At 42.6% G+C, this 27,694-nt stretch overlaps 1 protein-coding gene across 4 annotated transcripts; it reads right to left on the bottom strand.

Annotated features, from left to right (window-relative positions):
* On the bottom strand, nucleotides 1–24,409 carry LOC149432242 (alpha-1,4-N-acetylglucosaminyltransferase-like). 4 transcript variants are annotated; one of them, XM_089665368.1, is made up of 4 exons: nucleotides 24,184–24,409; nucleotides 15,356–15,390; nucleotides 14,909–15,243; nucleotides 1–3,223 (listed from the first exon to the last, which is right to left on the bottom strand). In XM_089665368.1, exons 3-4 carry the CDS (start codon nucleotides 15,230–15,232, stop codon nucleotides 2,636–2,638), a joined length of 912 nt encoding a protein of 303 aa, XP_089521494.1. In that variant the 5' UTR covers nucleotides 15,233–15,243; nucleotides 15,356–15,390; nucleotides 24,184–24,409; the 3' UTR covers nucleotides 1–2,635. The 4 variants fall into 4 exon arrangements, with proteins under 4 accessions (XP_089521494.1, XP_089521493.1, XP_089521492.1 ...); XM_089665367.1 differs by lacking the exon at nucleotides 24,184–24,409 and adding an exon at nucleotides 21,812–21,961; XM_089665366.1 differs by having other exon boundaries at nucleotides 14,909–15,390; nucleotides 24,184–24,407.
* Between the last annotated feature and the right edge of the window lie 3,285 nt (nucleotides 24,410–27,694).

Genomic DNA, 27,694 nt, shown 5'->3' on the forward strand with positions numbered 1-27,694 from the left:
TTTTTCTTTTTAAGTATTTATTTATTTAAAAAAGGGTTATTACAAAATTATAGACAGCTCTACAACAAATCAAGTTGCAATAGACACAACTCTTGTACATCAATCAATTTAAGAAGGTAGGTAGTAAGGAGTTCTTACAGCTTTCTGGATCTCTTCCTCCCACCGTAGTGTGTAACAGAGGTCCTAATCTATGATTTATTTGTTCAGTAGAGGAAGAGGTCTCTAGTGGCTTTCATGGAAGTAGGATCTGTTTTGTGACTGAGGACTGTAATTAGGCCTGCCATGTGAGCAAAAACTGTTTCCCCCCGTCTTTTGTGGTGAACATTAGTTGGGGACCATGTCCCCCAAGGTTTCCTCTGCACTGAAAGACTTTATTGAGACCAATGCCTACAATGCAGAGGTTGCATTGACCAAGGACCATTTATTACCTATTGTTTTTCAAGAGCCTTAAGCTAGCCATAGATGGGTCCGTTTTTTTCATTGAACCAGTGGGTTGAATGAAAAAATGGACCCAATTCCCAAATTCACACACTCGATGTGGATGCAGGACTACCCCCAGCTGCAGTGCTGACTGAATGAGAAAATAACAGGAAAGTTAAACAGAAGTCGATTGGTAGATTGACTTTTGTTCGACCACAGTGGCAACACATGGATTGAAATTTAGTCGGTTCCTGCTGAACTGTCCAATTTTCAATCCATGTAAGCCCAGCTTTGCTGTCCATTAAGTAGCATTTGAAGTGCTATAAAAATTCAGAAACAAGAAGAGATGTGTCTGTGCACCACTTTAATTTTCCAGTGCTCTTACAGTACCTGCACAGGTGGGAAGTGAAGTGTATGTGATCAGGGGAATGAAAGAGAGATGAGCTTTATTCTTCTAGAATTGGCAGGAGTTAGAACACCTGCCAGTGATTTTATTTCCATGTCTCCCCATTGGGGAAATTTACATTTACCGCCTGCCCAGGTGACCCCATTACACATACAGATACACATGGTGTCGTCAAGACAGGAAATCGTGAAGGCCAGACAACAATAAATAATTAACAAGAGTTTTAAAACTTTTCACTTGTTTGCATTTTTCAAGAGGGTCCTCATGAAAAAAAAACATTTCTGGACCCCCATTCAACTATTGCTCAAGAACAAACATTTTTTCATTGTGGATAGATCAGAGAGTCAAAGATTAAATATCCCCTTCATTTCCAGTCCAAATGGTATCAAGAGAACTTTGGAAAAGCCTCCTGAATGTCTCAGTGCTGCTAAAGTAGGAAGCAAATAATTTGCTTGCTTCCCAACACCATTGGAATTTTGCAAACTATGAGCACACTTATGACACCATGAAGGGTCTTCTACACCAGCTCAGCCTTCATCTAGTATTAATGTGTTCCTTACATCCAGAGGGAAGTGGTGTAGCTGCATTGTCTGCACAAACTGTGTATCAGAGCCTAACTTCTCTTCTACATTCTGCTAGAAAATGTTTTTTGCTTTCTCAATCTTGGTTGAGTAGATTTGTCAGGGACCATCGCGACGCATGGGTCTGCACATGCGTAGGTGTCTGTCAAGACATGCAGGCAGCAGGGCACTAGGACCCAGGCGCACCCGTCACCTATGACGGTGCTGGGCAGGCACTAGGACCTAGGCTGCGCCTGTCAGGTGCACGGCGGGCTACTTAAACCAGCCCTGCACAGACACAAGTTGCCGTATGGTCTGATCTTGTTCCTGTGTTCCCGTTGTTTGAGATTCGTTGCTGACCTGCCTGGATCTGACCCCTGCTGACTTCTCCTGCTCTGACCCCTAGCTAAGTTTGACCTCTCTTTTGGATATCCCTACCTGATCTGAACTACTGGTACCGACCCCGTTTGACCACGCTATTGCTCAGCTATCCATCCGACCCGCACAGATTAGCTGCTACTCTCCAGACCTGTCTGCCTCTTCACGTCAGGCTCTCTACCTGTCATTACCTCTGGTGATTCCTCTACCTCAGGTGGGTGTACTCAGGGGCCGCGACCTGGTCACTGTCCGCTCCAAGCCCATCCCCACCATCAGGGGCTCTGGTGAACAAGCGGACTGGGGCTTAGACTCCGCACCCTGGGAGTCCTGTCCTGTGGACTGCTAGAGTACACCAGGTGGTCCATAACAAGATTTTTCCTTTCCTTCCATTCCAGTAACAGTGGACCAGAAATAACAGGGAAATAACTTTAACAGATGTGCAGTTCATATTAAACCCCTATAGAGGTTCTATCCTTTCTCAGCCTTCTCAAAACTAGAAAGAATGTTTGAAATCGTGACTTTACACCATCCCTTGCACCCATGTTCAGTAGGTTTTTCATATGATCTCTGGACAGGCGTCCACTTATTTTCACATGACTTTGTATGAAACTGCTTTTAATGCTCCATTCTGAGAGGGCATTGCTACAATGAGCTCAGAGACATAGCAGTCATTGAATGAGGGAATAATTCACCTGTTTTCACAGGGTTTCACAGATTCATGGTCAACTAAAACAAAAGGAAATTTTCATTGGTGGGGCATTCAGGAATAGAAAATTGTGTCTATGTTGACCTTGAGATGCTGCAAAGTTTTCCTATATGTCCTCTTTAAATGAATCCCATAATCTGCTTTTATAAGATCAACATTACCTCATTAAATGTGAGTTTGCACATTTTTCAAGATATATCCATAGGCAGTAGGGCAGTGTTTTTGGTAGAGATGTTCCACCAATGTGTTACTTCCAGGTTCCATAGATTTATCCTCTTTATTCATGAAATTCCAAAGATGTAAGCCATAAGAGTAATTAAAAATTGGCAAATTCTCCCAGACATCAAAGTACCTTCTCCATGATGAATACAAGATGGGATAGAAACGTTGAGGATGAAAATAACTGATGTTTGAACACATGGCATCATCCGTAGATTTAAATACCGGCATGTCACACAAATTCTTCATAACACGAGTAAAAACCCCTGGTCCTTGGTGTCCCCATATTTCTCCCCTGTAGTTCTCAACAAAGTTCTCCATAAATTGCCAAGCCAACTGGTAATGTGAGGAAAGTCCAAAAACACTACTGCCAGTGTCTGTGGAAGATTCGGCTGCTACAAAGTGGTCCTGGGGTATTGGACGAAGTGAGATGACATCAGCATCCATGTAAATTCCACCGTATTTCCACATCATGGCAAACCTACAGGCATCTGAGCTAACATGGGTCCAGTAGATTTCTCTTTCAGGGTTTACCTGGTAATCCAGAAAAATGCAATTTTTAGATTATAACATGGCAGCACCTCATGTTGAATAAACCATTTCATTTTTAGGCATCATTCACAAAATGTGATTTTGTGGAACTGAAAAGAGTCCCGAAAATTGATAAGGGGCATGGAGAATCTCAGCTATGAGGAAAAAATAACTGAATTGAATGCATTCTCCCGTAAGAAGATGATATTAATGGGGATATGATTGCCTTGTACGAACACATAAATTGTCTATATAGTAATTTTGTTGTTTACTTTAAGGTCATGATGGATGACAAGAGACACTCTTTGCACCTGAAAGAAAAGAGGTCTGACTGCCACTTACAGAAAAAGCTTCTTTACAGTAAGTCTTGTGAAAATGAAAAATAGATTTCCACAGAAACTACTTTAAGATAAGATAACTATGTAGATTGTTTCTAAAAAAAAAAGTTGGATGAACGATATATATATATATATATATATATATATATATATATATATTATTTATAGGAAAAAACATCGTAGATTCTTAAACTTGACTGTCTTAGGGAATCAAGAAGGATTTTTCCTTGCACAAATAAATTGAACCATGCATTTTTTTGCCTTACTCTAGATCAGCCTTTTTCAACCAGGGTGCCAAGGCACCCTGGGGTGCCTTCAAGTTTCTTCAGGGGTGCCTTTGCAAAATGGATAAAAATTGTCCAAACATTGTATACAAGCCAGCAGGTGGATAAAGCCTGCCATTAGTCCAGGGGTGGGCAAACTTTTTGACTTGAGGGCCGCAATGGGTTCATATATTGGACCCGGGGGCCGGACCAAGAGTAGATGAATGATCTGTATGTGTCATCCATAGTAAGTATAGTAATATTCCCCCATAGTAAGCATAGTAATTAATCCCCCATATAGTAATTCATCCCCCATAGTAATTCATCCCCCATATAGTAATTCATCCCCCATAGTAATTCATCCCCCATATAGTAATTCATCCCCCATATAGTAATTCATCCCCCATAGTAATTCATCCCCCATAGTAATTCATCCCCCATATAGTAATTCATCCCCCATAGTAATTCATCCCCTATATAGTAATTCATCCCCCATAGTAATTCATCCCCCATATAGTAATTCATCCCCCATATAGTAATGCATCCCCCATATAGTAATTCATCCCCCATAGTAATTCATCCCCCATATAGTAAGTCATCCCCCATATAGTAATTCATCCCCCATAGTAATTCATCCCCCATAGTAATTCATCCCCCATATAGTAATTCATCCCCCTTATAGTAATTCATCCCCCATACAGTAATTCATCCCCCATAGTAATTCATCCCCCATATAGTAATTCATCCCCCATATAGTAATTCGCCCCCCCATAGTAATTCATCCCCCATAGTAATTCAGCCCCCCTATAGTAATTCATCCCCCCTATAGTAATTCATTCCCCATAGTAAGTCCCCAAGTCCCCCCTGTGTCAATTCACTTACCTTTGCTCCGCGCGTTCCTCTCGCCGTGTTCCCGCGCCGTTCCGGTCTTCAGGGCGGACTGTGAGAGGAGCTTCGCTCCCCTCACGTTCCTCCTGCTGCCCCGCCTACACACATTCTGACAGCCAATGTATCCCGCGCCGTTCCGATCTTCAGGGCGGACTGTGAGAGGAGCCTCGCTCCCCTCACGTTCCTCACGCTGCCCCGCCTACACACATTCTGACAGCCGATGTTTGCCTTGCTCCGCGGGCCGGATTAAAAGGTCCGCCGGGCCGTATACGGCCCGCGGGCCATAGTTTGCCCATTGCTGCATTAGTCACATAAAGCCACAGATTTTCTTTGTGCATCATTACAACCTTCTAGCAGCTAGAGTCCTAACAACCAAGTAAGTCATTGGTTGATAAGGAGGACATCGGGCGCCTTCACGGCATCCTTATTTGACCTTCCCTGCTCCCCTCCATTAGCACTGGGGTCACATTAGTTGAATGAGAGAGACACTGATGGATAAGAGGAACATTGGAATACTGATCAGTACCTGGGTACAAAGGTGTATTTGATTTAGAAGAATAGATCAACTCTAACATTGGGCGTCTTACATGTGTGAATGTTGCTGCCTTACAGTGCCTTGAAAAAGTATTCATACCCCTGGAAATTTTCCACATTTTGTCATGTTACAACCAAAAACGTAAATGTATTTTATTGGGATTGTATGTGATAGACCAACACAAAGTGGCACATAATTGTGAAGTGGAAGGAAAATGAGAAATGGTTTTCAAAATTTTTTACAAATAAATATGTGAAAAGTGTGGCGTGCATTCGTGTTCAGCCCCCTTCCCCTTGTCTGACTCCCTGTTTTTTCAGCCCCTCACATAGACCACATAAACCTGAATCATTTTCACTTGCCATATTGTAAATTAATGACCCCTGACATGATTATCCAGGAAAGACCGTAAAGAATATGTATTTTTTTTGTAGGCAGCTGAGAGCTCTTGTTAGCATGGGCTTCTCTAGAAGGAAATTTCAAGAGTGTAGTCACCAAAGGGCCCCTTTGTGTAAACGCCTAATAGTTTCTCCTCAAGACTTTATGTACAGTTGTGCTCAAAAGTTATATGGTGGTATACCCTGGAAGAAATCGTGAAATTTTGGGATTGATATTGAAAATATGAGTGATTATGCCAAAAAACTGTCTTTTATTCAGTATACAAAGAAAACCCCACAGTCAGTACTGTTCAATCACTTATTAAAAAGTGGACAATTCTGGGATCTCTTGATACCAAGCCAAGGTCAGGTAGACCATGAGAGATTGCATCCACAACTGTGTGGTTGTTTCAAGGAGCACAATACAATGATCCTTGAACAAAAATGAACTATATGGTTGAGTTGCCAGAAAAAAACCTTTACTGGGCCCATGTCACGATAAAGCCCAGTTAAAAATATGCCCGAAAACACCTTGACACGCCTCACTGGCATTGGCGCAGTAAAAACTTCTTTCTGGAAACTTGACCACGCAGCTCATTTTTGTTCATGTATCATGGTATTGTGCTCCTTGAAACAACCACACTGTCAGTTGTCTGTCAGCTGTGGCTGCAATCTCTCTTGGTCTACCTGACCTTGGTATCAAGTGATCGCAGAATTTTCCACTTTTTAAAAAAGTGATTGAACAGTACTGACTGGCATATTCAAGGCTTTCAATATCTTTTTAGATACGTTTCCATCTTTATTACGGTCTATAACCTTGTTACACATGTCTTTTGACAGTTCTTTTCTGTTCCCCATGGATCAGTATCTAGCCTGCTCAGTGCATCCACGTGAGAGCTAACAAACTCATTGACTGTTTATACACAGACACTTATTGCAGTTTAAAAACCACAGATGCACTTAACCAAAATCTGTCTGATAGGTGCTGGAAATGCAGGTAAGGAGTGGGTACCTTGGTGCATGTTTTTTGGTTTTGTCCATGGATTGAGGGCTAGAGGACCATAGTTACATACAGTTAGTCTGGCTGAATAAAAGACAAAAGTCCATCCAGTTCAACCATAGAAAAAAAAAGTTATAATCCTATACTAACAGCTGATCCAGAGGAAGGCAAAAAAAAACAGCAAAGCATGATCCAATTTGCTCCAGCAGGGGAAAAAATTCCTTCCTGATCCCCCGAGAGGCAATCGGACATTCCCTGGATCAACTTGGACCATGGTTCAAACGATACTGGAACAAGTACTTAATGTTGCCCTGCCTCTAGATCCTTTACATTATCTTTTGGGCTTACCTTTCCGGGTTATTCCCAAGCTATCCAAAAGATTGGGAGTACATATTCTTACAGCTGCTAGGAGGGTGATCCCACAATTTTGGATATCAGTACTGTACCCATGCAAAATCACCTTTTAAGAACAATAGCTTAGAACAGGGATATAGCATCTTCCTCGTGTGAGGTCTCTGATATATATGCAGGCTGGACTTCTATGAAAAACATTTCCCGCACTCTGAACAAGGGTATGGCTGCTGCCTCTTGTATTATCACTGGTATATATAAAAATAGGACTTACATGAAAAACATTTCCCGCGCTCGAAACAGGAATACTTCTCCCCCATGTGAGATCTCTGGTTTCTATAGAGATTGAACTTCTCTGAGAGACTTTCCCGCACTGTAGGACATCTCTTTACTCCAAGTGAGGGGTGAGATGGCTCCAGGTACTCTCTTCTGGGGAACATTGCACTCGACAATCCCCTCAAACAATGAGTGGATTGCAGGAAGCGGTTCACCCAGCCCGTTTCGGCATGTCTCCAGCTGCCATGGTCCTGTGTGCAGGAGGAAGAGAGCCGGCGTCTCCCTTGCTCCAAGAAACGCCGGCTGGCTCCTCTGCCTCCCAGAGCTCCCTTGCGGCAGATCACCTGATCGCCTGGCATCCACTGAGCTCCGGGGAACACATAGCGTCGGGCTAAGAGCACAGGAAGACCCACCGTGATGGCCGCCACTCCTGGAGGTCCTCGGTCCATGCCAGGCAGGCTCCCCCTCTCCCCAGCTAATATCTCCAGGGCTTCCTGCACATCTCTCCCCTTCTCTGCAGGACACTGGAGGTGCTTGGGAGCCAGGAGCTCCCATTCCAAGCCATGGTCCGGCTCCTTCCTCCGGACCCAGGACACTATCACTCTATTTGGAGGCTATGGGATCAATCTCCCTTTGGAAAGCCTCCTTCCTCACCCTCTCGAACCCCCTCTACCTCTATAGCTCAGTTAATCCAGATGTCTTTCCAAACAATATGCCTTTGACAAATAATGTAGTCTAATCATGTGCAGGTTTATGTTGATTTATGTTTTCAAATTTTGCAGATTGACATTCTGTTCACTTGTATTCCTATTTTTATAGATTTTTTATTTATTGAGTTTCTCCTGTGCCTGTGATAGATTTCTTTCATGGCAATGTTTCAGTGTTACTTGTAACTGTGTTTTGTTTACTCTTTTACAAAAAACAAAATTTTGGGACATTGGTTCTTAACAAAAATTAAAAAAAGCCACAGATGTGGGAAATTAACCTTTAATTGCTATTCTGTGTCACCTCGTGGGTCTGTACCAAGGCCAAACATTCCAGGGGATGAACACTTTTGATCCGGGCCATTTGGGTGATTTCTGTTATTATGATTTAGAAAAGAGCCAAACAACTATGTGATAATAAATGGCTTCATATGATCATCAGCCTTAACCACTTCCAGTCCGGACACTTTCACCCTCTTCCTGTCCAGGCCAATTTTCCGCTTTCAGTGCTATCACACTTTGAATATCAATTGCACGGTCATGCAACACTGTACCTATATGCATTTTTTAGCATTTTTTTGAGACAGATAAAACTTTATTTTGGTGGTATTTATTCACCACTGTGATTTTTATTTTTTTTTGCTATATAAATGAAACCGTCCAAAAATTTTGAAAAAAAGTGTTTTTCTTATAAAATTTTGCAAATAAATAAACTTTCTTCATAAATCTTGTCCAAAATGTATTCAGTTATCTTTTTAGTAAAAAAAAAATAAATAAACCAAATTAGTTTATAACCAAAAAATATAATTTTTCAAAAAACTTTTTTTACATTTTTATTTTATTTCTTTATATTATTATTTATGGTTTTTATTTTTACATACTGTCACCCTAGCAGTACAGTGTCACCATAGTGACACTGTACTACTAAGTGGGGGGGTTATGAAGATTTCTTTTTTTTTTACACTGATTGCTTTTACATCCTTAAAGGCTGTAAAAGCAATCATTTCTTCTTCTCTCTGGCTGCATTCTTGCAGCCATTGAGAAATACTGTGTGAGCTGTGATTGGTCACAGCTTGTCACATGGTACAATGCTGTTGTGAACAGGGGCAGACTGACAACTCATGGGGCCCCCGGGCAATAGGGGATCATGGGGCCCCTGTGTCCTTGCCCAAACTCTAAAAAACCTATGAAAAATGTACCAGGGGCATCTCATGGGGCCCCCTACTGACTCCGGGCCCTCAGGCAGTGCCCGAGTTTCCAAATGGTCAGTCCGCCCCTGGTTGTGAATAGCCTTGTACCATGTGACCTCTGTGATCATTCACAGATTTCACTAGTAGTAAGCAATGATGTCAGAAGTGTCATCTTGTTTACTACTCTTCATGTGATCACTGATTGGCCAATCAGTGATCACATGATTGGGACCTCACACAGAGGTCCCGTTCAACGACCGGTGTTCCACTGTGTCCGAAGGACACAGAAGGCACCGGATTGCCGTGCTGCGTTCTCCCAGGAAGGCGCACAAGCAGGGGGCAGGCAGGCCGTTTATAAACGGCCGCCTGCCCCTGCACTGCTCCCGTCTGGCCATTTATATACATGGGCCGGAAAGGAAGTGGTTGAATAAAAGTTTTTAGCATGATCAGTCAATTATCAATGCCAAAATTTCATTCTTTCTGCCAGGGGATGCAAACATTTGAGCACCACTGTATGTCCAGTCATCCTAGTCCTAGGACTGTAAAACAATTTAGACAATTACTATTACTGACCTCTCTATAAAGGGAACTTAGCAAAACAGCTGACTGAACAGGCTTCATTATAGCCAGCCAAGCTTAGCTGAACATTCATTTATTGTAAGTTTTGGCTCTTTTAAAGCCCATCGGAGCCTTACTCATTTTTATCTATTTTCCTCTGATTGTTATTATTTTAGAATCTAGTACTCAGGGTTCCCAGGTGCAGAAGCCCAACTTCATATAATGCAGTGCGAGGGTTTGCCATTGTTGTTTTATCATTTGTGATTGATTTTTGCTTGGAAATTTTCTCTCTGTGAAAATGTGCTCTGTCATCACTTTGCAGTGGTCTGTGGTGACAGAGCTGAGTAACAGCCACACCCCTAATCACTAGTGTCCTCAACAGCCTTGTCTTACAGGGAAGGTAAGAAGGTGTATCCAGGGGCGGACCAGGGGCGGACTGACCACTTGGAAATTCGGGCACTGCCCAAGGGCCCGGGGTCAGTAGAGGGCCCCATGACATGCCCCTGGTACCTTTTTCATAGGCTTTTTTGAGTTTGGGCAAGGACACAGGGGCCCCATGATCCCCTATTTCCTGGGGGCCCCATGAGTTGTCAGTCCGCCCCTGGGGCGGACTGACCATTCGGACAAGGGCCCGGGGTCAGTAGAGGGCCCCATGACATGCCCCTGGTACCTTTTTCATAGGCTTTTTTGAGTTTGGGCAAGGACACAGGGGCCCCATGATCCCCTATTTCCTGGGGGCCCCATGAGTTGTCAGTCCGCCCCTGGGGCGGACTGACCATTCGGACACTCAGGCACTGCCTGAGGGCCCGGTGTCAGTAGGGGGCCCCATGTGGTGCCCCTGGTACCTTTCATAGGCTTTTTTGGGTGTGGTTTGAGTGTAGGTGAGTACACAGGGGCCCCATGATCCCCTATTGAAAGGGGGCCCCATGAGTTGTCAGTCTGCCCCGGGTGTATCTGACCTGTTACTGAGTGCGTTAAGTCCAATTCCGAGACCAATTAGACTGCACAGCTATATTTAGTCCTCATGCACACTGGACGTTTTTACAGCGGCTGTTTTTGGCTTTTGATGTTTTTTTCTACAGCCAGTAAACCCCCCAGCATGTTATCCTATGTGTCCATACACACATAGACTGGAATCAACGTTTATTGGCTGGAAAAAAACCCAGAACTGGTGGGTTTCTAGAGGAGTTTTTTAGCTGTAAAAACGCTCTAACTCTGAAAAACGCGGCACAATGCCGCAAACCAGCATTTTTGGCCTTTTTTTAGCAAAACATATTTATTTTTTTGTAAAAAAAAAAAGCTAAAACCTGCAAACGTGGGAAAACACCGCTAATCGTGGAAAAACACTAATGCAAAAACACTAAAAAAAGGTGAGAAACTCACGTTTTTAACGTGACTTTACACAACTAAGGCTACGTTCACACTAGCGTTGTCAGCAGGCGGCATAAAAGCGTTTGGGCAGCGTTTTTACCGCTTTTCAAACACCTCAGAAAATTCTGCACATTGCAGCACATAGTGCTGTTCACACGGAAGCGTTAGCGTCGCGGCAAAACGGATGCCTCTGGTCGAGTCAGGAGGAGTTGAAGCCTCCGATTCAAGTCTACGGTGCCGCTCCGCAAATGCCTGGCTGGCGTTTGCGGTGCGGTTGCAGCGCAGTTGGCGAAGCGGTAACACCATTCAAACTTCATTATAGGCGTTTGTGGGGTGTTTTTAACCCTTGCCAAATGCCTAGCAACCGCTGCAAAACTGCGCATACGGCGTTTTTGGAGCATTTGCGGAGTGTTAAAAATGCTTCACAAACGCTGGACCAACGCTTTTCAAACACTACAGGGACGTTTGGCAAGAGTTGGAAAAAAACGAGCGCTAACATTACCAGCGTTATTAAAACGCCCCGTGTGCATGGATCCTGACAGTCTTAATGAATAACACTTTATAATTTTGTATCATTAGTCCTCATGCACACTTGACATTTTTTACAGCGGCTGTTTTTGGCTTTTGAGGTTTTTTCTACAGCTAATAAACCCCCCAGCATGTTATCCTATGTGTCCATACACACATAGACTGGAATCAATGTTTTTGGCAGGGACGTTTTTTGGCTGGAAAAAAAAAACGAGACTAGTGGGTTACTAGAGGAGTCTTTTAGCTGTAAAAACGCTCTAACTCGGAAAAAGGCGGTAAAACTCTGCAAACCAGTGTTTTTTGACTTGACTTGGGAATACCGCCAGAGGGGTTAACAAAGAATACCCAATCGCATGCAAGGAAAATAATAATAAAAAAACATTTCTGCTTGCACATGATTGGATGATGGAAGTCGTTAGAGCTTCCCCTCATTTAGAAAGCTCTGGAGCAACTGTACTTGTAAAGTACACAGTCTGCCTTTAGTAAATCAACCCCATTGACTTGGGGAAAACTATATACAGGTGAAACTCGAAAAATTAGAATATCGTGCAAAAGTTAATTTATTTCAGTAATGCAACTTAAAAGGTGAAACTAATATATGAGATAGACTCATTACATGCAAAGCAAGATAGTTCAAGCCGTGATTTGTCATAATTGTGATGAATATGGCTTACAGCTCATGAAAACCCCAAATCCACAATCTCAGAAAATGAGAATATTGTGAAAATGTGCAATATTCTCGGCTCAAAGTGTCCCACTCTAATCAGCTAATTAAGCCAGAACACCTGCAAAGGGTTCCTGAGCCTTTAAATGGTCTCTCAGTCTGGTTCAGTAGGAATCACAATCATGGGAAAGACTGCTGACCTGACAGTTGTGCAGAAAACCATCATTGACACCCTCCATAAGGAGGGAAAGCCTCAAAAGGGAATTGCAAAAGAAGTTGGATGTTCCCAAAGTGCTGTATCAAAGCACATTAATAGAAAGTTATGTGGAAGGGAAAAGTGTGGAAGAAAAAGGTGCACAAGCAGCAGGGATGACCGCAGCCTGGAGAGGATTGTCAGGAAAAGGACATTCAAAAGTGTTGGGGACTTTCACAAGGAGTGGACTGAGGCTGGAGTCAGTGTATCAAGAGCCACCACACACAGACGGATCCTGGACATGGGCTTCAAATGTCGTATTCCTCTTGTCAAGCTGCTCCTGAGCAACAAACAACGTCAGAAGCGTCTTACCTGGGCTAAAGAAAAACAGACCTGATCTGTTGCTCAGTGGTCCAAAGTCCTCTTTTCTGATGACAGCAACTTTTGGATCTCATTTGGAAACCAAGGACCCCGAGTATGGAGGAAGAATGGAGAGGCACACACTGCAAGATGCTTGAAGTCCAGTGTGAAGTTTCCACAGTCTGTGTTGATTTGGGGATCCATGTCATCTGCTGGTGTTGGTCCACTGTGCTTCATTAAGTCCAGGGTCAACGCAGCCGTCTACCAGGAGATTTTGGAGCACTTCATGCTTCCTTCCGCAGACGAGCTTTATGGGGATGCTGACTGCTTTTTCCAACAGGACTTGGCACCTGCCCACACTGCCAAAAGCACCAAAACCTGGTTCAATGACCGTGGGATTACTGTGCTTGATTGGCCAGCAAACTCGCCTGACCTGAACCCCATAGAGAATATATGCCCAAACCAAGTACTGAGTACATATGCATGCTTATACTTTTCAGAGGTCTGATATTGTTCTATCTACAATCCTTGTTTTATTGATTGCATGTAATATTCTAATTTTCTGAGATTGTGGATTTGGGGTTTTCATGAGCTGTAAGCCATAATCATCACAATGATGACAAATCACGGCTTAAACTATCTTGCTTTGCATGTAATGAGTCTATCTCATATATTAGTTTCACCTTTTAAGTTGCATTACTGAAATAAATGGACTTTTGCACGATATTCTAATTTTTCAAGTTTCACCTGTAGATAAGGACTTCTGACTTTTCTTTACTTTCCAGATCTGCATATTTATTCCTTATTAGTGATATAGAAAGTATTTAGGATGATCATAATTATTATTTTTTGAGGGGTGTCAGTGGGGGGACTTTCGCCAAATTTATTTTGGCAAAATTGATTTAGCCACAAAATTACTAATTTAAGTGAAAAAATAAGGATGAACAGTAACTTGTGGAAGTGGAAACTCCCATCTCCAGTCATTGGGCCTTTTGTCTACTGTTGTTTCTATTTAGAGACTTTTTGTGTGTGGTTTAGGTAGTTTAATTTATTTCAGGTAGTGTGTGTGTGTGAGTGTTTTTTCTTTTATTTCTTTTATTTATTTGATATTTATTTGTGTATTTTAAATTTTTTATTTGCTTAGATTGTAAGCTCCAAAGAGCAGGGCTCTCCTAACCCTCTTGTATTGAACTGTATTGTTGCTGTATTGTCTCCCGTTATATTGTAAAGCGCTGAGCAAACTGTTGGCGCCATATAAATCCTGTATAATAATAATAATTTCTTTAAAATGTACAATAGATAGATGTAAAGTGCTTCTTAACATTTTCAGTGCTATATAAATACCTATAATAAATAAATAAAAATATACTGTATATATACAGTATATTTTTGCAGGAGCAAATTGGATCGTGCTTTGCTGGGTTTTTTTTTGCCTTCCTCTGGATCAACTGTGGGTGTAGGATTATAACTTTTTTTTTTTTTAATGGTTGAACTGGATGGACTTTTGTCTTTTTTCAGCCAGACTAACTATGTAACTATGTAATACAGGGTTTTTTCCTTTTCAGCAGGAAAAGGAGCTTCTCTAAATCTCAGGAGCTATTTCAAGCCCATTGCACCCTTAAAAATCATCTTAATTTCACCTTCCCAGTTTATTCAAATACATTTTTACAAAAATGATAATAGTTCATGAAAATTTCCAGATTTTTACCAGAATTTCAGAAATCTAAATATTCTCCATATCTCCCTTTACTGGTGAGCACAGTATTTTCTTTAAGACAGGTTTACTTTAATACATTTAAGAGCTTTATTAGCCCTCGCAGCAGTTCCCTGCTGTTTGCCTTTAGTAAATCAACCCCATTGACTTGAGGGAAAATAAATAGATAAGGACTTATGACTTTTCTTTACTTTCCATATCTGCATATGTATTCCTTATTTGTGATATAGAAAGTATTTAGGATGATCATAATTATTATTTTTTGAGGGGTGTCAGTGGGAGGACTTTTGCCAAATGTATTTTGTATACATTTTTACAGGCTTTCCATCTAAAAGCCTGTAAAGGTTTCCGCAAAGGTACCCCATTTATTGTATAATTTACCTTATCAAACCACGGTTTAAGAGGCGTGTTATTAAATAATTGATCCATTCTCAGAGGGAAGAGGTAAACATTGCTATAGGACGACAAGGTTGGAAATTGTTGTCTTGCTCTCTTCTCATCTTCTTCTGTGGTAATGTCCTCCAATCCTTTCATGAAGAAGGCCACCGGTCGGTCAGGGTAGACTCGTGCGGCTGATTCAATAGCACACAGTACCAGAGATGGTGGATCCATTCTGTCCGTGGTCTCCATAAATAAGATTCCATTTCCTGCTCTTAGAATTGTTTTTGCACTAAAAGGACTTGACATTCCATTAGAACTGTCCATGGATACTGATTCTGAGTTGTTAGTAATGAAGAAATTCAAGATGTTAAAGTCTCGATCTCTAATAGTAATCCAACTGAAAAAGACCAATGTTGCTATCATCAAAAAAATGCCTAATATTCTTACTTTTTTCAGCATGGCTGTAGAGTACAATTGCTGCGCTGTAGGAAAAACAAAGAATAGTATATGAAATATTAAGAGTACCTTTACTAAAGACAGCTTATTTAACCAATTCAATACCGGGCAATTTTACAGCTCCCTGCCCAGGCCATTTTTCAAGGTTCAGCGCTCTCACACTTTGAATGACAATTGCGCGGTCATACAACATTGTACCCAAACTACAATTTTATCATTTTCTTCACACAACTAGAGCTTTCTTTTGGTGGTATTTAATCACCGCTGGGGTTTTTATTTTTTGCTAAATTAACAAAAAAAGACCAAACATTTTGAAAAAAAAACATGTTTTTCTTTGTTTCTGTTATAAAAGTTTACAAATAAATAATTGTTCTTCATAAATTTAGGCCGAGATGTATTCTGCTACATGTCTTTGGTGAAAATAACCCAAATTAGGATGTATTATTTAGTTTGTAGGAAAGTTATAGAGTTCACAAACTATGGTATAGATCTGAATATTGATCAATCCTGAAGTACTGACGGCCAATCTAATTTCCTGAGGTCCAAGAATGTCAGAACAGTACAGATATCCCCCAAATGACCCCTTTTTGCAGAGTAGACAGTCCGACGTACTTCATAAGAGGCATGGCGAGTTTTTTGAAGTTGTATTTTTTTGTCATAATTTTTCGGAAAATTAAAAAAATTAAAAAATTAATTTCACTATTTTTTTTTACATATTGTCACCAGTGCAGTACAGCGTCATCATATAACTGGCATGGTGGTGATCAGGAACACTGACTGGTGACAGTATGAAAAAAAAAAAATATATATATATATATTTTTTTTTTTTAAATTAAATTTGTTTTCTTTTTTTAAGATTTTTTTTTTATATTTCACTATGGCCAAAGTAGTACAATGTTACCATAGCAACATTGTACTACTTTGGGGAAGTGATCAGTTGTTGTTTTTTTTTTTTTACACAATTTGCTTATAGCAAAGAATTACTTTGCTATAAGCAAGCATTTACCTGAATGACATCGATTCATTCAGGTTTTTTTTTTTTCTTGTGTGCTTAGCTGTGATTTGGCCACAGCTAATCACATGACATGTGCATGTGATCTCTGTGACCATTCAAACCTAGACACTAGTATACAATGGATGGCATGAATGAAGCCATCCATTGTATACAACTGTCATGTGACCTGCTGTGATTGGTCACATGGTACCGGCAACGGGGGCCGATACTCAGATCTGTCATCAGCCGTGTCCGAGGTACACAGCCGGTGACGGATCACGCCGCTGCGCGGCTCTGCAGGAGCGCAATCTGTGCATGTGCGGGAGGATACCATATGGCGTCCACCCGGAACACTGATGACATTCGGCCATAGGGCGGGCAGCAAATGGTTAAGTCACCGGGCACACCGCTGCGATTTAAACTCACGCACTTTGTGTGCAATTTCAGTGTGATTTCAGGTATGATTCCTGAAGACTTTATTGCTACTCTTCAACGATTTCTTGCAATTTGCAGTGCGATTTCTATTATATTCTATGTATGTGAAATTGCAACAAAACTGTAGAAAAAATGCAAGAACTACTTTAGAAATTGAGCTGCACAAATCGCACATGTTAGGATACTGACATTCACATTCATTACTATACATTAGATACTATTTCAGGTGTGATTTTGGTTCATATTTGCACCTGAAATTGTTCCATTATGACCGGTGTCTGAAGTGGTACTAAACCCACAACAGTAAAATCAGTCTGTATATGTAGTAAAGCATGCTTGTTATACTCACTGTGGACCTAAGGGGTTAATCCTCTGCATTGTGTAAAAAAAGCTGCTTGATCCCTTCTTCTCTGCCCCGCCTCTTGTTGAAATGTCCACGTCTTATCTTCTGATAAGACAGACTGAATCCGTAGTCACATGCACATGCTCAGTATGGTGTGTATTGCTAAAGAGGTTTTTTTTTTTTTCTTGGGAGAGTGCATGTGATCAGCACAGGGTCAATCAGCACTGTCCAGACAGCGGTCAGGGGTTCTGCATCCTCCTAGAGCAGAAAGTAAACTCCTACAAGCTTTAACCAGTGCTCAGCTGGACACTGATAGAAGTCACAAGACTGCTCTAACTGCTGATGAGAAAAGGTGTTTAGCAGTTTATATTTACTAAAACAATTGAATTTCCATGTTGTGTGTACTGTGGGAGACCAGATATAGTGAATGCAGGGTCCGGGGAGACCAGATATAGTGAATGCAGGGTCCTGGGAGACCGGATATAGTGAATGCAGGGTCCGGGGAGGGCGGATATAGTGAATGCAGGGTCTGGGGAGACCGGATAAAGTGAATACAGGGTTCGGGGAGACCAGATATAGTGAATGCAGGGTCCGGGAGACCAGATATAGTGAATGCAGGGTCCGGGGAGACCAGATATAGTGAATGCAGGGTCCGGGGAGACCAGATATAGTGAATGCAGGGTCCGAGGAGACCGGATATAGTGAATGCAGGGTCCTGGGAGACCGGATATAGTGAATGCAGGGTCCGGGGAGGGCGGATATAGTGAATGCAGGGTCCGGGGAGGGCGGATATAGTGAATGCAGGGTCTGGGGAGACCGGATAAAGTGAATGCAGGGTTCGGGGAGACCAGATATAGTGAATGCAGGATCTGGGGAGACCGGATATAGTGAATGCAAGGTCAAGGGAAACCAGGTATAGTGAATGTAGGGTCCTGGAAAACCAGATATAATGAATGCAGGGTCCGGGGAGAGCGGATATAGTGAATGCAGGGTCCTGGGAGACCAGATATAGTGAATGCAGGGTCCGGGGAGAGCGGATATAGTGAATGCGGGGTCCTGAGAGACCAGATATAGTGAATGCAGGGTTTGGGGAAACCAGATATAGTGAATGCAGGGTCCGGGCAGACCAGATATAGAGAATGCAGGGTCAAAGGAGACCAGATATAGTGAATGCAGGGTCCGGGGAGACCAGATATAGTGAATGCAGGGTCCTGAGAGACCAGATATACTGAATGCGGGGTCCGGGGAGACCAAATATAGTGAATGCGGGATCCAGGGAGACCAGATATAGTGAATGTAGGGTCCTGAGAGACCGGATATATGAATGCAGGGTCCGGGGAGACCAGATATAGTGAATGCAGGGTCCAGGGAGACCAGATATAGTGAATGCAGGGTCCGGGGAGAGTGGATATAGTGAATGCGGGGTCCTGAGAGACCAGATATAGTGAATGCAGGGTTTGGGGAGTTTGGGGAGATCAGATATAGTGAATGCAGGGTCCGGGGAGACCAGATATAAAGAATGCAGGGTCAAGGGAGACCAGATATAGTGAATGCAGGGTCCGTGGAGACCAGATATAGTGAATGCAGGGTCCTGAGAGATCAGATATAGTGAATGCGGGGTCCAGGGAGACCAAATATAGTGAATGCGGGGTCCAGGGAGACCAGATATAGTGAATGCAGGGTCCAGGGAGAACAGATATAGTGAATGTAGGGTCCTGAGAGACCGGATATATGAATGCAGGGTCCGGGGAGACCAGATATAGTGAATGCAGGGTATGGGGAGAGCGGATATAGTGAATGCAGGGTCAAGGGAGACCAGATATAGTGAATGCAGGGTCTGGGCTGACCAGATATAGTGAATGCAGGGTCCTGAGAGAACAGATATTGTGAATGCAGGGTCCAGGGAGAACAGATATAGTGAATGCAGGGTCCGGGGAGACCAGATATAGTGAATGCAGGGTCCGGGGAGACCAGATATAGTGAATGCAGGGTCCTGAGAGACCAGATATAGTGAATGTAGGGTCCGGGGAGACCAGATATAGTGAATGCAGGGTCCGGGGAGAACAGATATAGTGAATGCAGGGTCCGGGGAGACCAGATATAGTGAATGCAGGGTCCGGGGAGACCAGATATAGTGAATGTAGGGTCCGGGGAGACCAGATATAGTGAATGCAGGGTCCAGGGAGAACAGATATAGTGAATGCAGGGTCCGGGGAGACCAGATATAGTGAATGCAGGGTCCGGGGAGACTGGATATAGTGAATGCAGGGTCCGGGGAGACCAGATATAGTGAATGCAGGGTCCGGGGAGACCAGATATAGTGAATGCAGGGTCTGGGAAGACCATATGAATACGGCTGCCAGACTCATTCACCTTTCCAACCGCTCTGTCTCCGCCACCCCCCTCTGCCAATCCCTCCACTGGCTTCCGATTGCGCAACGGATCAAATTCAAAATCCTAACACTGACATACAAAGCTGTCCACCATACTGCCCCGAACTACATCACTGACCTAATATCCAAGTACCGCCCAGCACGCACACTCCGCTCCTCACAAGACCTCCTTCTCTCTAGTTCTTTGGTCTCCTCCTCCCATGCCCGCCTCCAGGACTTCTCCAGGGTGTCACCCATCCTCTGGAACTCCCTGCCCCAAACCATCAGATTATCACCTACTCTCCTCTCCTTTAGGCGCACCCTGAAAACCCACCTCTTAAGGGAAGCCTACCCCACCCCTTGCCGACCTCCTCCACTCTTCCTACCACCTCATCCCCAACAGCTATCTCCTCCTGTGCCACCATCCCCTCCCTCCTAGATTGTAAGCTTGAAAGAGCAGGGCCCTCGATCCCCTCATGTTTTGCATTGTATTGGTATTGTTCTGTCACCCTTTGTAATGTACAGCGCTGAGCGAACTATTGGCGCTTTATAAATACTGTATAATAATAATAATATATAGTGAATGCAGGGTCCAGGGAGACCAGATATAGTGAATGCAGGGTCCTGAGAAACCAGATATAGTGAATGCGGGGTCTGGGGAGACCAGATATAGTGAATGCGGGGTCCTGGGAGACCAGATATAGTGAATGCAGGGTCTGGGGAGACCAGATATAGTGAATGCAGGGTCCGGGGAGACCAGATATAGTGAATGCAGGGTCCGGGGAGACCAGATATTGTGAATGCAGGGTCCTGGGAGACCGTATATAGTGAATGCGGGGTCCGGGGAGACCGGATATAGTGAATGCAGGGTCCGGGGAGACCAGATATAGTGAATGTGGGGTCCTGGGAAACCAGATATAGTGAATGCAGGGTCCGGGGAGACCAGATATAGTGAATGCAGGGTCCGGGGAGACCAGATATAGTGAATGCAGGGTCCAGGGAGACCAGATATAGTGAATGCAGGGTCCAGGGAGACCAGATATCGTGAATGCAGGGTCCGGGGAGACTGGATATAGTGAATGCAGGGTCCGGGGAGACCAGATATAGTGAATGCAGGGTCCGGGGAGACCAGATATAGTGAATGCAGGGTCTGGAAAGACCATATGAATACGGCTGCCAGACTCATTCACCTTTCCAACCGCTCTGTCTCCGCCACCCCCCTCTGCCAATCCCTCCACTGGCTTCCGATTGCGCAACGGATCAAATTCAAAATCCTAACACTGACATACAAAGCTGTCCACCATACTGCCCCAAACTACATCACTGACCTAATATCCAAGTACCGCCCAGCACGCACACTCCGCTCCTCACAAGACCTCCTTCTCTCTAGTTCTTTGGTCTCCTCCTCCCATGCCCGCCTCCAGGACTTCTCCAGGGTGTCACCCATCCTCTGGAACTCCCTGCCCCAAACCATCAGATTATCACCTACTCTCCTCTCCTTTAGGCGCACCCTGAAAACCCACCTCTTAAGGGAAGCCTACCCCACTCCTTGCCGACCTCCTCCACTCTTCCTACCACCTCATCCCCAACAGCTATCTCCTCCTGTGCCACCATCCCCTCCCTCCTAGATTGTAAGCTTGAAAGAGCAGGGCCCTCGATCCCCTCATGTTTTGCATTGTATTGGTATTGTTCTGTCACCCTTTGTAATGTACAGCGCTGAGCGAACTATTGGCGCTTTATAAATACTGTATAATAATAATAATATATAGTGAATGCAGGGTCCAGGGAGACCAGATATAGTGAATGCAGGGTCCTGAGAAACCAGATATAGTGAATGCGGGGTCTGGGGAGACCAGATATAGTGAATGCGGGGTCCTGGGAGACCAGATATAGTGAATGCAGGGTCTGGGGAGACCAGATATAGTGAATGCAGGGTCCGGGGAGACCAGATATAGTGAATGCAGGGTCCGGGGAGACCAGATATTGTGAATGCAGGGTCCTGGGAGACCGTATATAGTGAATGCGGGGTCCGGGGAGACCGGATATAGTGAATGCAGGGTCCGGGGAGACCAGATATAGTGAATGTGGGGTCCTGGGAAACCAGATATAGTGAATGCAGGGTCCGGGGAGACCAGATATAGTGAATGCAGGGTCCGGGGAGACCAGATATAGTGAATGCAGGGTCCAGGGAGACCAGATATCGTGAATGCAGGGTCCGGGGAGACCAGATATAGTGAATGCAGAGTCCTGAGTTTATTACCACTTTAAACCCAAAACCAAAACTGTAATATTTTGCAGGTTACCAATGATTCGCTGTGGTAGCTGTATCAGTTTTCTCTTTGGCTTCTTCCCTCTGTTTTCATCTGGTGATCTGGCCAGTACACACCTCCAGTATTAGTGAGAAACCACTCTGGAGGAATGAGCATTGGAGGCACAGCAAACAACAGCCTTGTCAGTCTGGGGGGGGAGTAGGAGTGTTAAATGTATTAGTAGATTTATACTAACAATGTACATACAATAACAAATTGAAAATAAACTCCAGCTTACACTTTATAATCAGTTACAGCAAACAGTTTTTTGTTCCTTTTGGGATAAAGGTTTTACATGAATAAATAAACGCTGATCATCGTGAGCACCCTTTCAAGAGTTAAATGGTTTGTCTCATCTCTGTAACTGATATATTCTACTGGAGAGTTTGTTCTTTTGAAAAACAACAGACTTACTGGCTGGATCACCAGGTGAAAATAAAAGGAAAAGAAAGGAAAGACAAGAAAGCCTGAAAAAGGAAAACTAATACAACCGAGCAAGCTGCAATATAATAAATGTTTGCTTTTGGGTTTAATACCACTTTAAAGTTCCCAATCCCCTGCCAAACAGAAGCCATGGCAGTTTGACTGATCATTCATTAATTCAATAAACTAGAACATTTATTTATTTTATTTAACCATTAGCCGCCCGGCGGCCGCAAAAATACTTTAGCTTTCCGGCGTCCTCCTGCACATGCGCAGTTCGCGCGGTGGCAGAGCCGCGCAGCGGCGCGATCTGTCACCGGCCATGTACCTCGGACACAGCCGATGACAGATCTGAGTACAGACCCTCGTTGCCGGTACCATTTGACCTGCTGTGACCAATCACAGCAGGTCACATGACAGTTGTATACAATGGATGGCTTCATTCATGCCATCCATTGTATACTAGTGTCTAGCTGTGAATGGTCACAGCAGGTCACATGCACATGTCATGTGATTAGCTGTGGCCAAATCACAGCTAAGCACAAAAAAAAACAAAAAACCTGAATGAATCGATGTCATTCAGGTAAATGCTTGCTTATAGCAAAGTAATTCTTTGCTATAAGCAAATTGTGTAAAAAAAAAAATATTGATCACTTCCCCAAAGTAGTACAATGTTACTATGGTAACATTGTACTATGTTGGTCATAGTAAAATATGAAAAAAAAATCTTAAAAAAAATAAAAAAAAGTAATAAAAAATTAAAAATAATAAAAAAATAAAAAAAATAAAAAAATACATATATATTTTTTTTTTCATACTGTCACCAGTCAGTGTCCCTGATCACCGCCATGCCAGTTATATGATGACGCTGTACTGCACTGGTGACAGTATGTAAAAAAAAAATAGTGAAAATAATTTTTTTCATTTTCTGAAAAATTATGACAAAAAAAAATACAACTTCAAAAAACTCGCCATGCCTCTTATGAAGTATGTCGGACTGTCTACTCTGCAAAAAGGGCTAATTTGGGGGATATCTGTAGTGTTCTGACATTCTTGGACCTCAAGAAATTAGATTGGCTGTCAATACTTCAGGATTGATCAATATTCAGATCTATACCATAGTTTGAGAAAACTATAACTTTCCTACAAACTAAATAATACATCCTAATTTGGGTTATTTTCACCAAAGACATGTAGCAGAATACATCTCGGCCTAAATTTATGAAGAACAATTATTTATTTGTAAACTTTTATAACAGAAACAAAGAAAAACATGTTTTTTTTCACAATTTTTGGTCTTTTTTTGTTAATTTAGCAAAAAATAAAAACCCCAGCGGTGATTAAATACCACCAAAAGAAAGCTCTAGTTGTGTGAAGAAAATGATAAAATTTTAGTTTGGGTACAATGTTGTATGACCGCGCAATTGTCATTCAAAGTGTGAGAGCGCTGAAACGTGAAAACTGGCCTGGGCAGGAAGGTGTAAAATTGCCCGGTATTGAAATGGTTAAATGTATCTTACCACTGGATTCTATAGTTACAATGAATCCTGCATTCAATCATTGCAAAGACTGGAACTTTGAATTCATTAGGATTCACACTGCATGGCCTCAAGTAATGATATTCTCAATATTCTACACATGTTACACGGATCATATATTTTATAGCAAACGGTAACTATACCTCATTGGCAGGATCGATGTTTAGGGTGTCAGTGCAGCAGGTATTAGAGTAAAAAAAATTACTGCAATAAAGGACAACATTTTCTATAAAATACCTTTTTAAAGTTTAATCTCTTCTACCGCTAGTGCCAGCTGCCTGTCTACAACCAAAGGGTAGAAAGAACATAATAAAGTGCGGCAAACGAAACAAAATAGTTCTGTAAAAAGGAAAAACACACGCTAAATATTTCAGGCTCTAAGGAGAAGAATTATTTCAGACTTACCTAACCTCCAGCGAAAATGTTAATTGTGACAAGAAGGAAATAGTTACGATGATTAAGATGTTGACTCATTCCACCTACCGATCAGTGAGTACCCTGCTCAAAATAACAAGTACTGCAACACATGTACGGATATGTGTACAGCTTCAGGGCAACAGACTATTTAATTCCCAAGCTAGGAAACATAAGAATGTTTAAACTTAGGGACTTCAAATCCAATATTTGTTTAAAGAAAAGCAAAAAAAAAAAAGCCATCAAATAAAATAAAATATAAAATAAAATATAAAAATAACATTAAAATACTAAAATAAAATGTAAAATAAAATACAAACAATAAAAAAAAAAAAAAAAAAAAAAATATATATATATATATATATATATATATATATATATACAGTCAGGTCCATAAATATTGGGACATCGACACAATTCTAACATTTTTGGCTCTATACACCACCACAATGGATTTGAAATGAAACAAACAAAATGTGACAAGACTGACAGCTTTAATTTGAGGGTATTTACATCCAAATCAGGTGAACCGTGTAGGAATTATAACAGTTTGCATATGTGCCTCCCACTTTTTAAGGGACCAAAAGTAATGGGACAGAATAAAAATCATAAATCAAACTTTCACTTTTTAATACTTGGTTGTAAATCCTTTGCAGTCAATTACAGCCTGAAGTCTGGAACACATAGACATCACCAGACGCTGGGTTTCATCCCTGGTGATGCTCTGCCAGGCCTCTACTGCAACTGTCTTCAGTTCCTGCTTGTTCTTGGGGCATTTTCCCTTCAGTTTTGTCTTCAGCAAGTGAAATGCATGCTCAATCGGCTTCAGGTCAGGTGATTGACTTGGCCATTGCATAACATTCCACTTCTTTCCCTTAAAAAACTCTTTGGTTGCTTTTGCAGTATGCTTTGGGTCATTGTCCATCTGCACTGTGAAGCGGCGTCCAATGAGGTCTGAAGCATTTGGCTGAATATGAGCAGATAATATTCCCGAAACACTTCAGAATTCATCCTGCTGCTTTTGTCAGCAGTCACTTCATCAATAAATACAAGAGAACCAGTTCCATTGGCAGCCATACATGCCCATGCCATGACACTACCACCACCATGCTTCACTGATGAGGTGGTATGCTTAGGATCATGAGCAGTTCCTTTCCTTCTCCATACTCTTCTCTTCCCATCACTCTGGTACAAGTTGATCTTGGTCTCCTCTGTCCATAGGATGTTGTTCCAGAACTGTGAAGGCTTTTTTAGATGTCGTTTGCCAAACTCTAATCTGGCCTTCCTGTTTTTGAGGCTCACCAATGGTTTAGATCTTGTGGTGAACCCTCTGTATTCACTCTGGTGAAGTCTTCTCTTGATTGTTGACTTTGGCACACATACACCTACCTCCTGGAGAGTGTTCTTGATCTGGCCAACTGTTGTGAAGGGTGTTTTCTTCACCAGGGAAAGAATTCTTTGGTCATCCACCACAGTTGTTTTCCGTGGTCTTCTGGGTCTTTTGGTGTTACTGAGCTCACCGGTGCATTCCTTCTTTTTAAGAATGTTCCATACAGTTGTTTTGGCCACGCCTAATGTTTTTGCTATCTCTCTGATGGGTTTGTTTTGTTTTTTCAGCCTAATGATGGCTTGCTTCACTGATAGTGACAGCTGTTTGGATCTCATCTTGAGAGTTGACAGCAACAGATTCCAAATGCAAATAGCACATTTGAAATGAACTCTGGACCTTTTATCTGCTCATTGTAATTGGGATAATGAGGGAATAACACACGCCTGGCCTTGGAACAGCTGAGAAGCCAATTGTCCCATTGCTTTTGGTCCCTTAACAAGTGGGAGGCACATAGGGAAACTGTTGTAATTCCTACACCGTTCACCTGATTTGGATGTAAATACCCTCAAATTAAAGCTGACAGTCTGCAGTTAAAGCACATCTTGTTCGTTTCATTTCAAATCCATTGTGGTGGTGTGTAGAGCCAAAAATGTTAGAATTGTGTAGATGTCCCAATATTTATGGACCTGACTGTATATATACACACACAGACACGCAGTGTATAATGTGATTGCACCTACTGTTGTCTAAAGAAACTTATAAAGTATTCATTGTATAAGTTTGCATTCCTTTTCAGTTTTTATAAGTTTATATAGAAATGTCTTTTTTTTTTGTACATTTAGATAGCATAGGAATGTTCTGCTGAGAAAATACCCCTTCACTTCCTGTCCTAGAGGCACAATATGAAATCTCTCCAAAGTAGACAGGTGTCCCCATTGGAGAGATTTTCTCTTACCTCTTGCTCTAAGTGCAGACTTTCTCAGCATTTTCGATATTGAGTATTTGGAAGAATGTTCCTTACATTGGTGATCAGTGGGAAGAATGTTCCTTACATTGGTGGTCAGTGGGAAGAATGTTCCTTACATTGGTGATCAGTGGGAAAAATGTCTCTTACATTGGTGATCAGTGGGAAGAATGTCCCTTACATTGGTGATCAGTGGGAAGAATGTCCCTTACATTGGTGATCAGTGGGAAGAATGTTCCTTACATTAGTGATCAGTGGGAAGAATGTTCCTTACATTGGTGATCAGTGGGAAGAATGCCCCTTACATTGGAGATCAGTGGGAAGAATGTTCCTTATATTGGTGATCAGTGGGAAGAATGTTCCTTACATTGGTGATCAATGGGAAGAATGTCCCTTACATTGGCGATCAGTGGGAAGAATGTCCCTTACATTGGTGGTCAGTGGGAGAAGGAGGAGGACACACTGAAGGAGCTCTCCCTGAGAACCAGCGTTTTCAAGCCTATGCCTTGCCTGCTAGCTTGGCCCAGGAACCACGCCTGATCCAGGGGGAGGCCCTGGGAGGGATTCCCCTGATGAGACCGGGCCTAGTGAGGAGGAGGAGGTGGAGGACCTGACTGTGGGTCCCGGCCCTGGTGAGGATGTCGATGTCTTCAGACAGAAGATTATTGATAGATTTGTGACTATTGGAAGAGCTGAGGAGAAACTTAATGTTTTGAAATCTGAACACAAATCCTTCAGAGCCAAATACTCCCAGGCCTGGAGCAAGAACAGATTGGGCATGAAGCCAGAGCTCCAGTACATGGAGGAAAAAGTAAAGAAGCAATCTTTATTATTAGAAAAGTTGAAAGCCAGAAGTGGTGCATTTAAAGAAAAATTTGAAAATGAGAGGAGATTTGCCAGCCAGACATCAGTGAGCTCTGTGGATCAGCAGCCTCAGGTAATGAATGACCCAGTTCCATCTACATCAGCATCTCTCCCCCCATGTCAGGCTGTGGAATCACCAGTGGCAACCAGCCAGGGGGTTGAGGGTGAGTATGGAACCCTGAAGTTCATCCAGCAGATGGAGGCACCCCTGAGAGCAGACAAGTTCGCCTTCTCTGATGACCCTTCAGAAGTCCCTGAGGACGGACAGAGGAGGTACAGACTGGCAAAGCCAAGACTGGTGGAGAAAGCCCAATACACCAACATGGCTGCTTCCAGCATGTCTG

This window comes from Staurois parvus, unplaced genomic scaffold (assembly GCF_062004578.1).
Source record: "Staurois parvus isolate SC_StPar_1 unplaced genomic scaffold, SC_StPar_1.0 ptg002181l, whole genome shotgun sequence".
NCBI classification, from domain to species: Eukaryota; Metazoa; Chordata; class Amphibia; order Anura; family Ranidae; genus Staurois; species Staurois parvus.

Excerpts from the sequence above, each read along its gene's own strand:
- LOC149432242 (XM_089665366.1), bottom strand. The coding sequence starts at position 15,367 with ATGCTGAAAAAAGTAAGAATATTAGGCATTTTTTTGATGATAGCAACA. Across the intron at positions 3,224-14,908 it reads TTAAACCGTGGTTTGATAAG|GTAAACCCTGAAAGAGAAAT; the intron begins GTAAATTATACA and ends CTGGATTACCAG.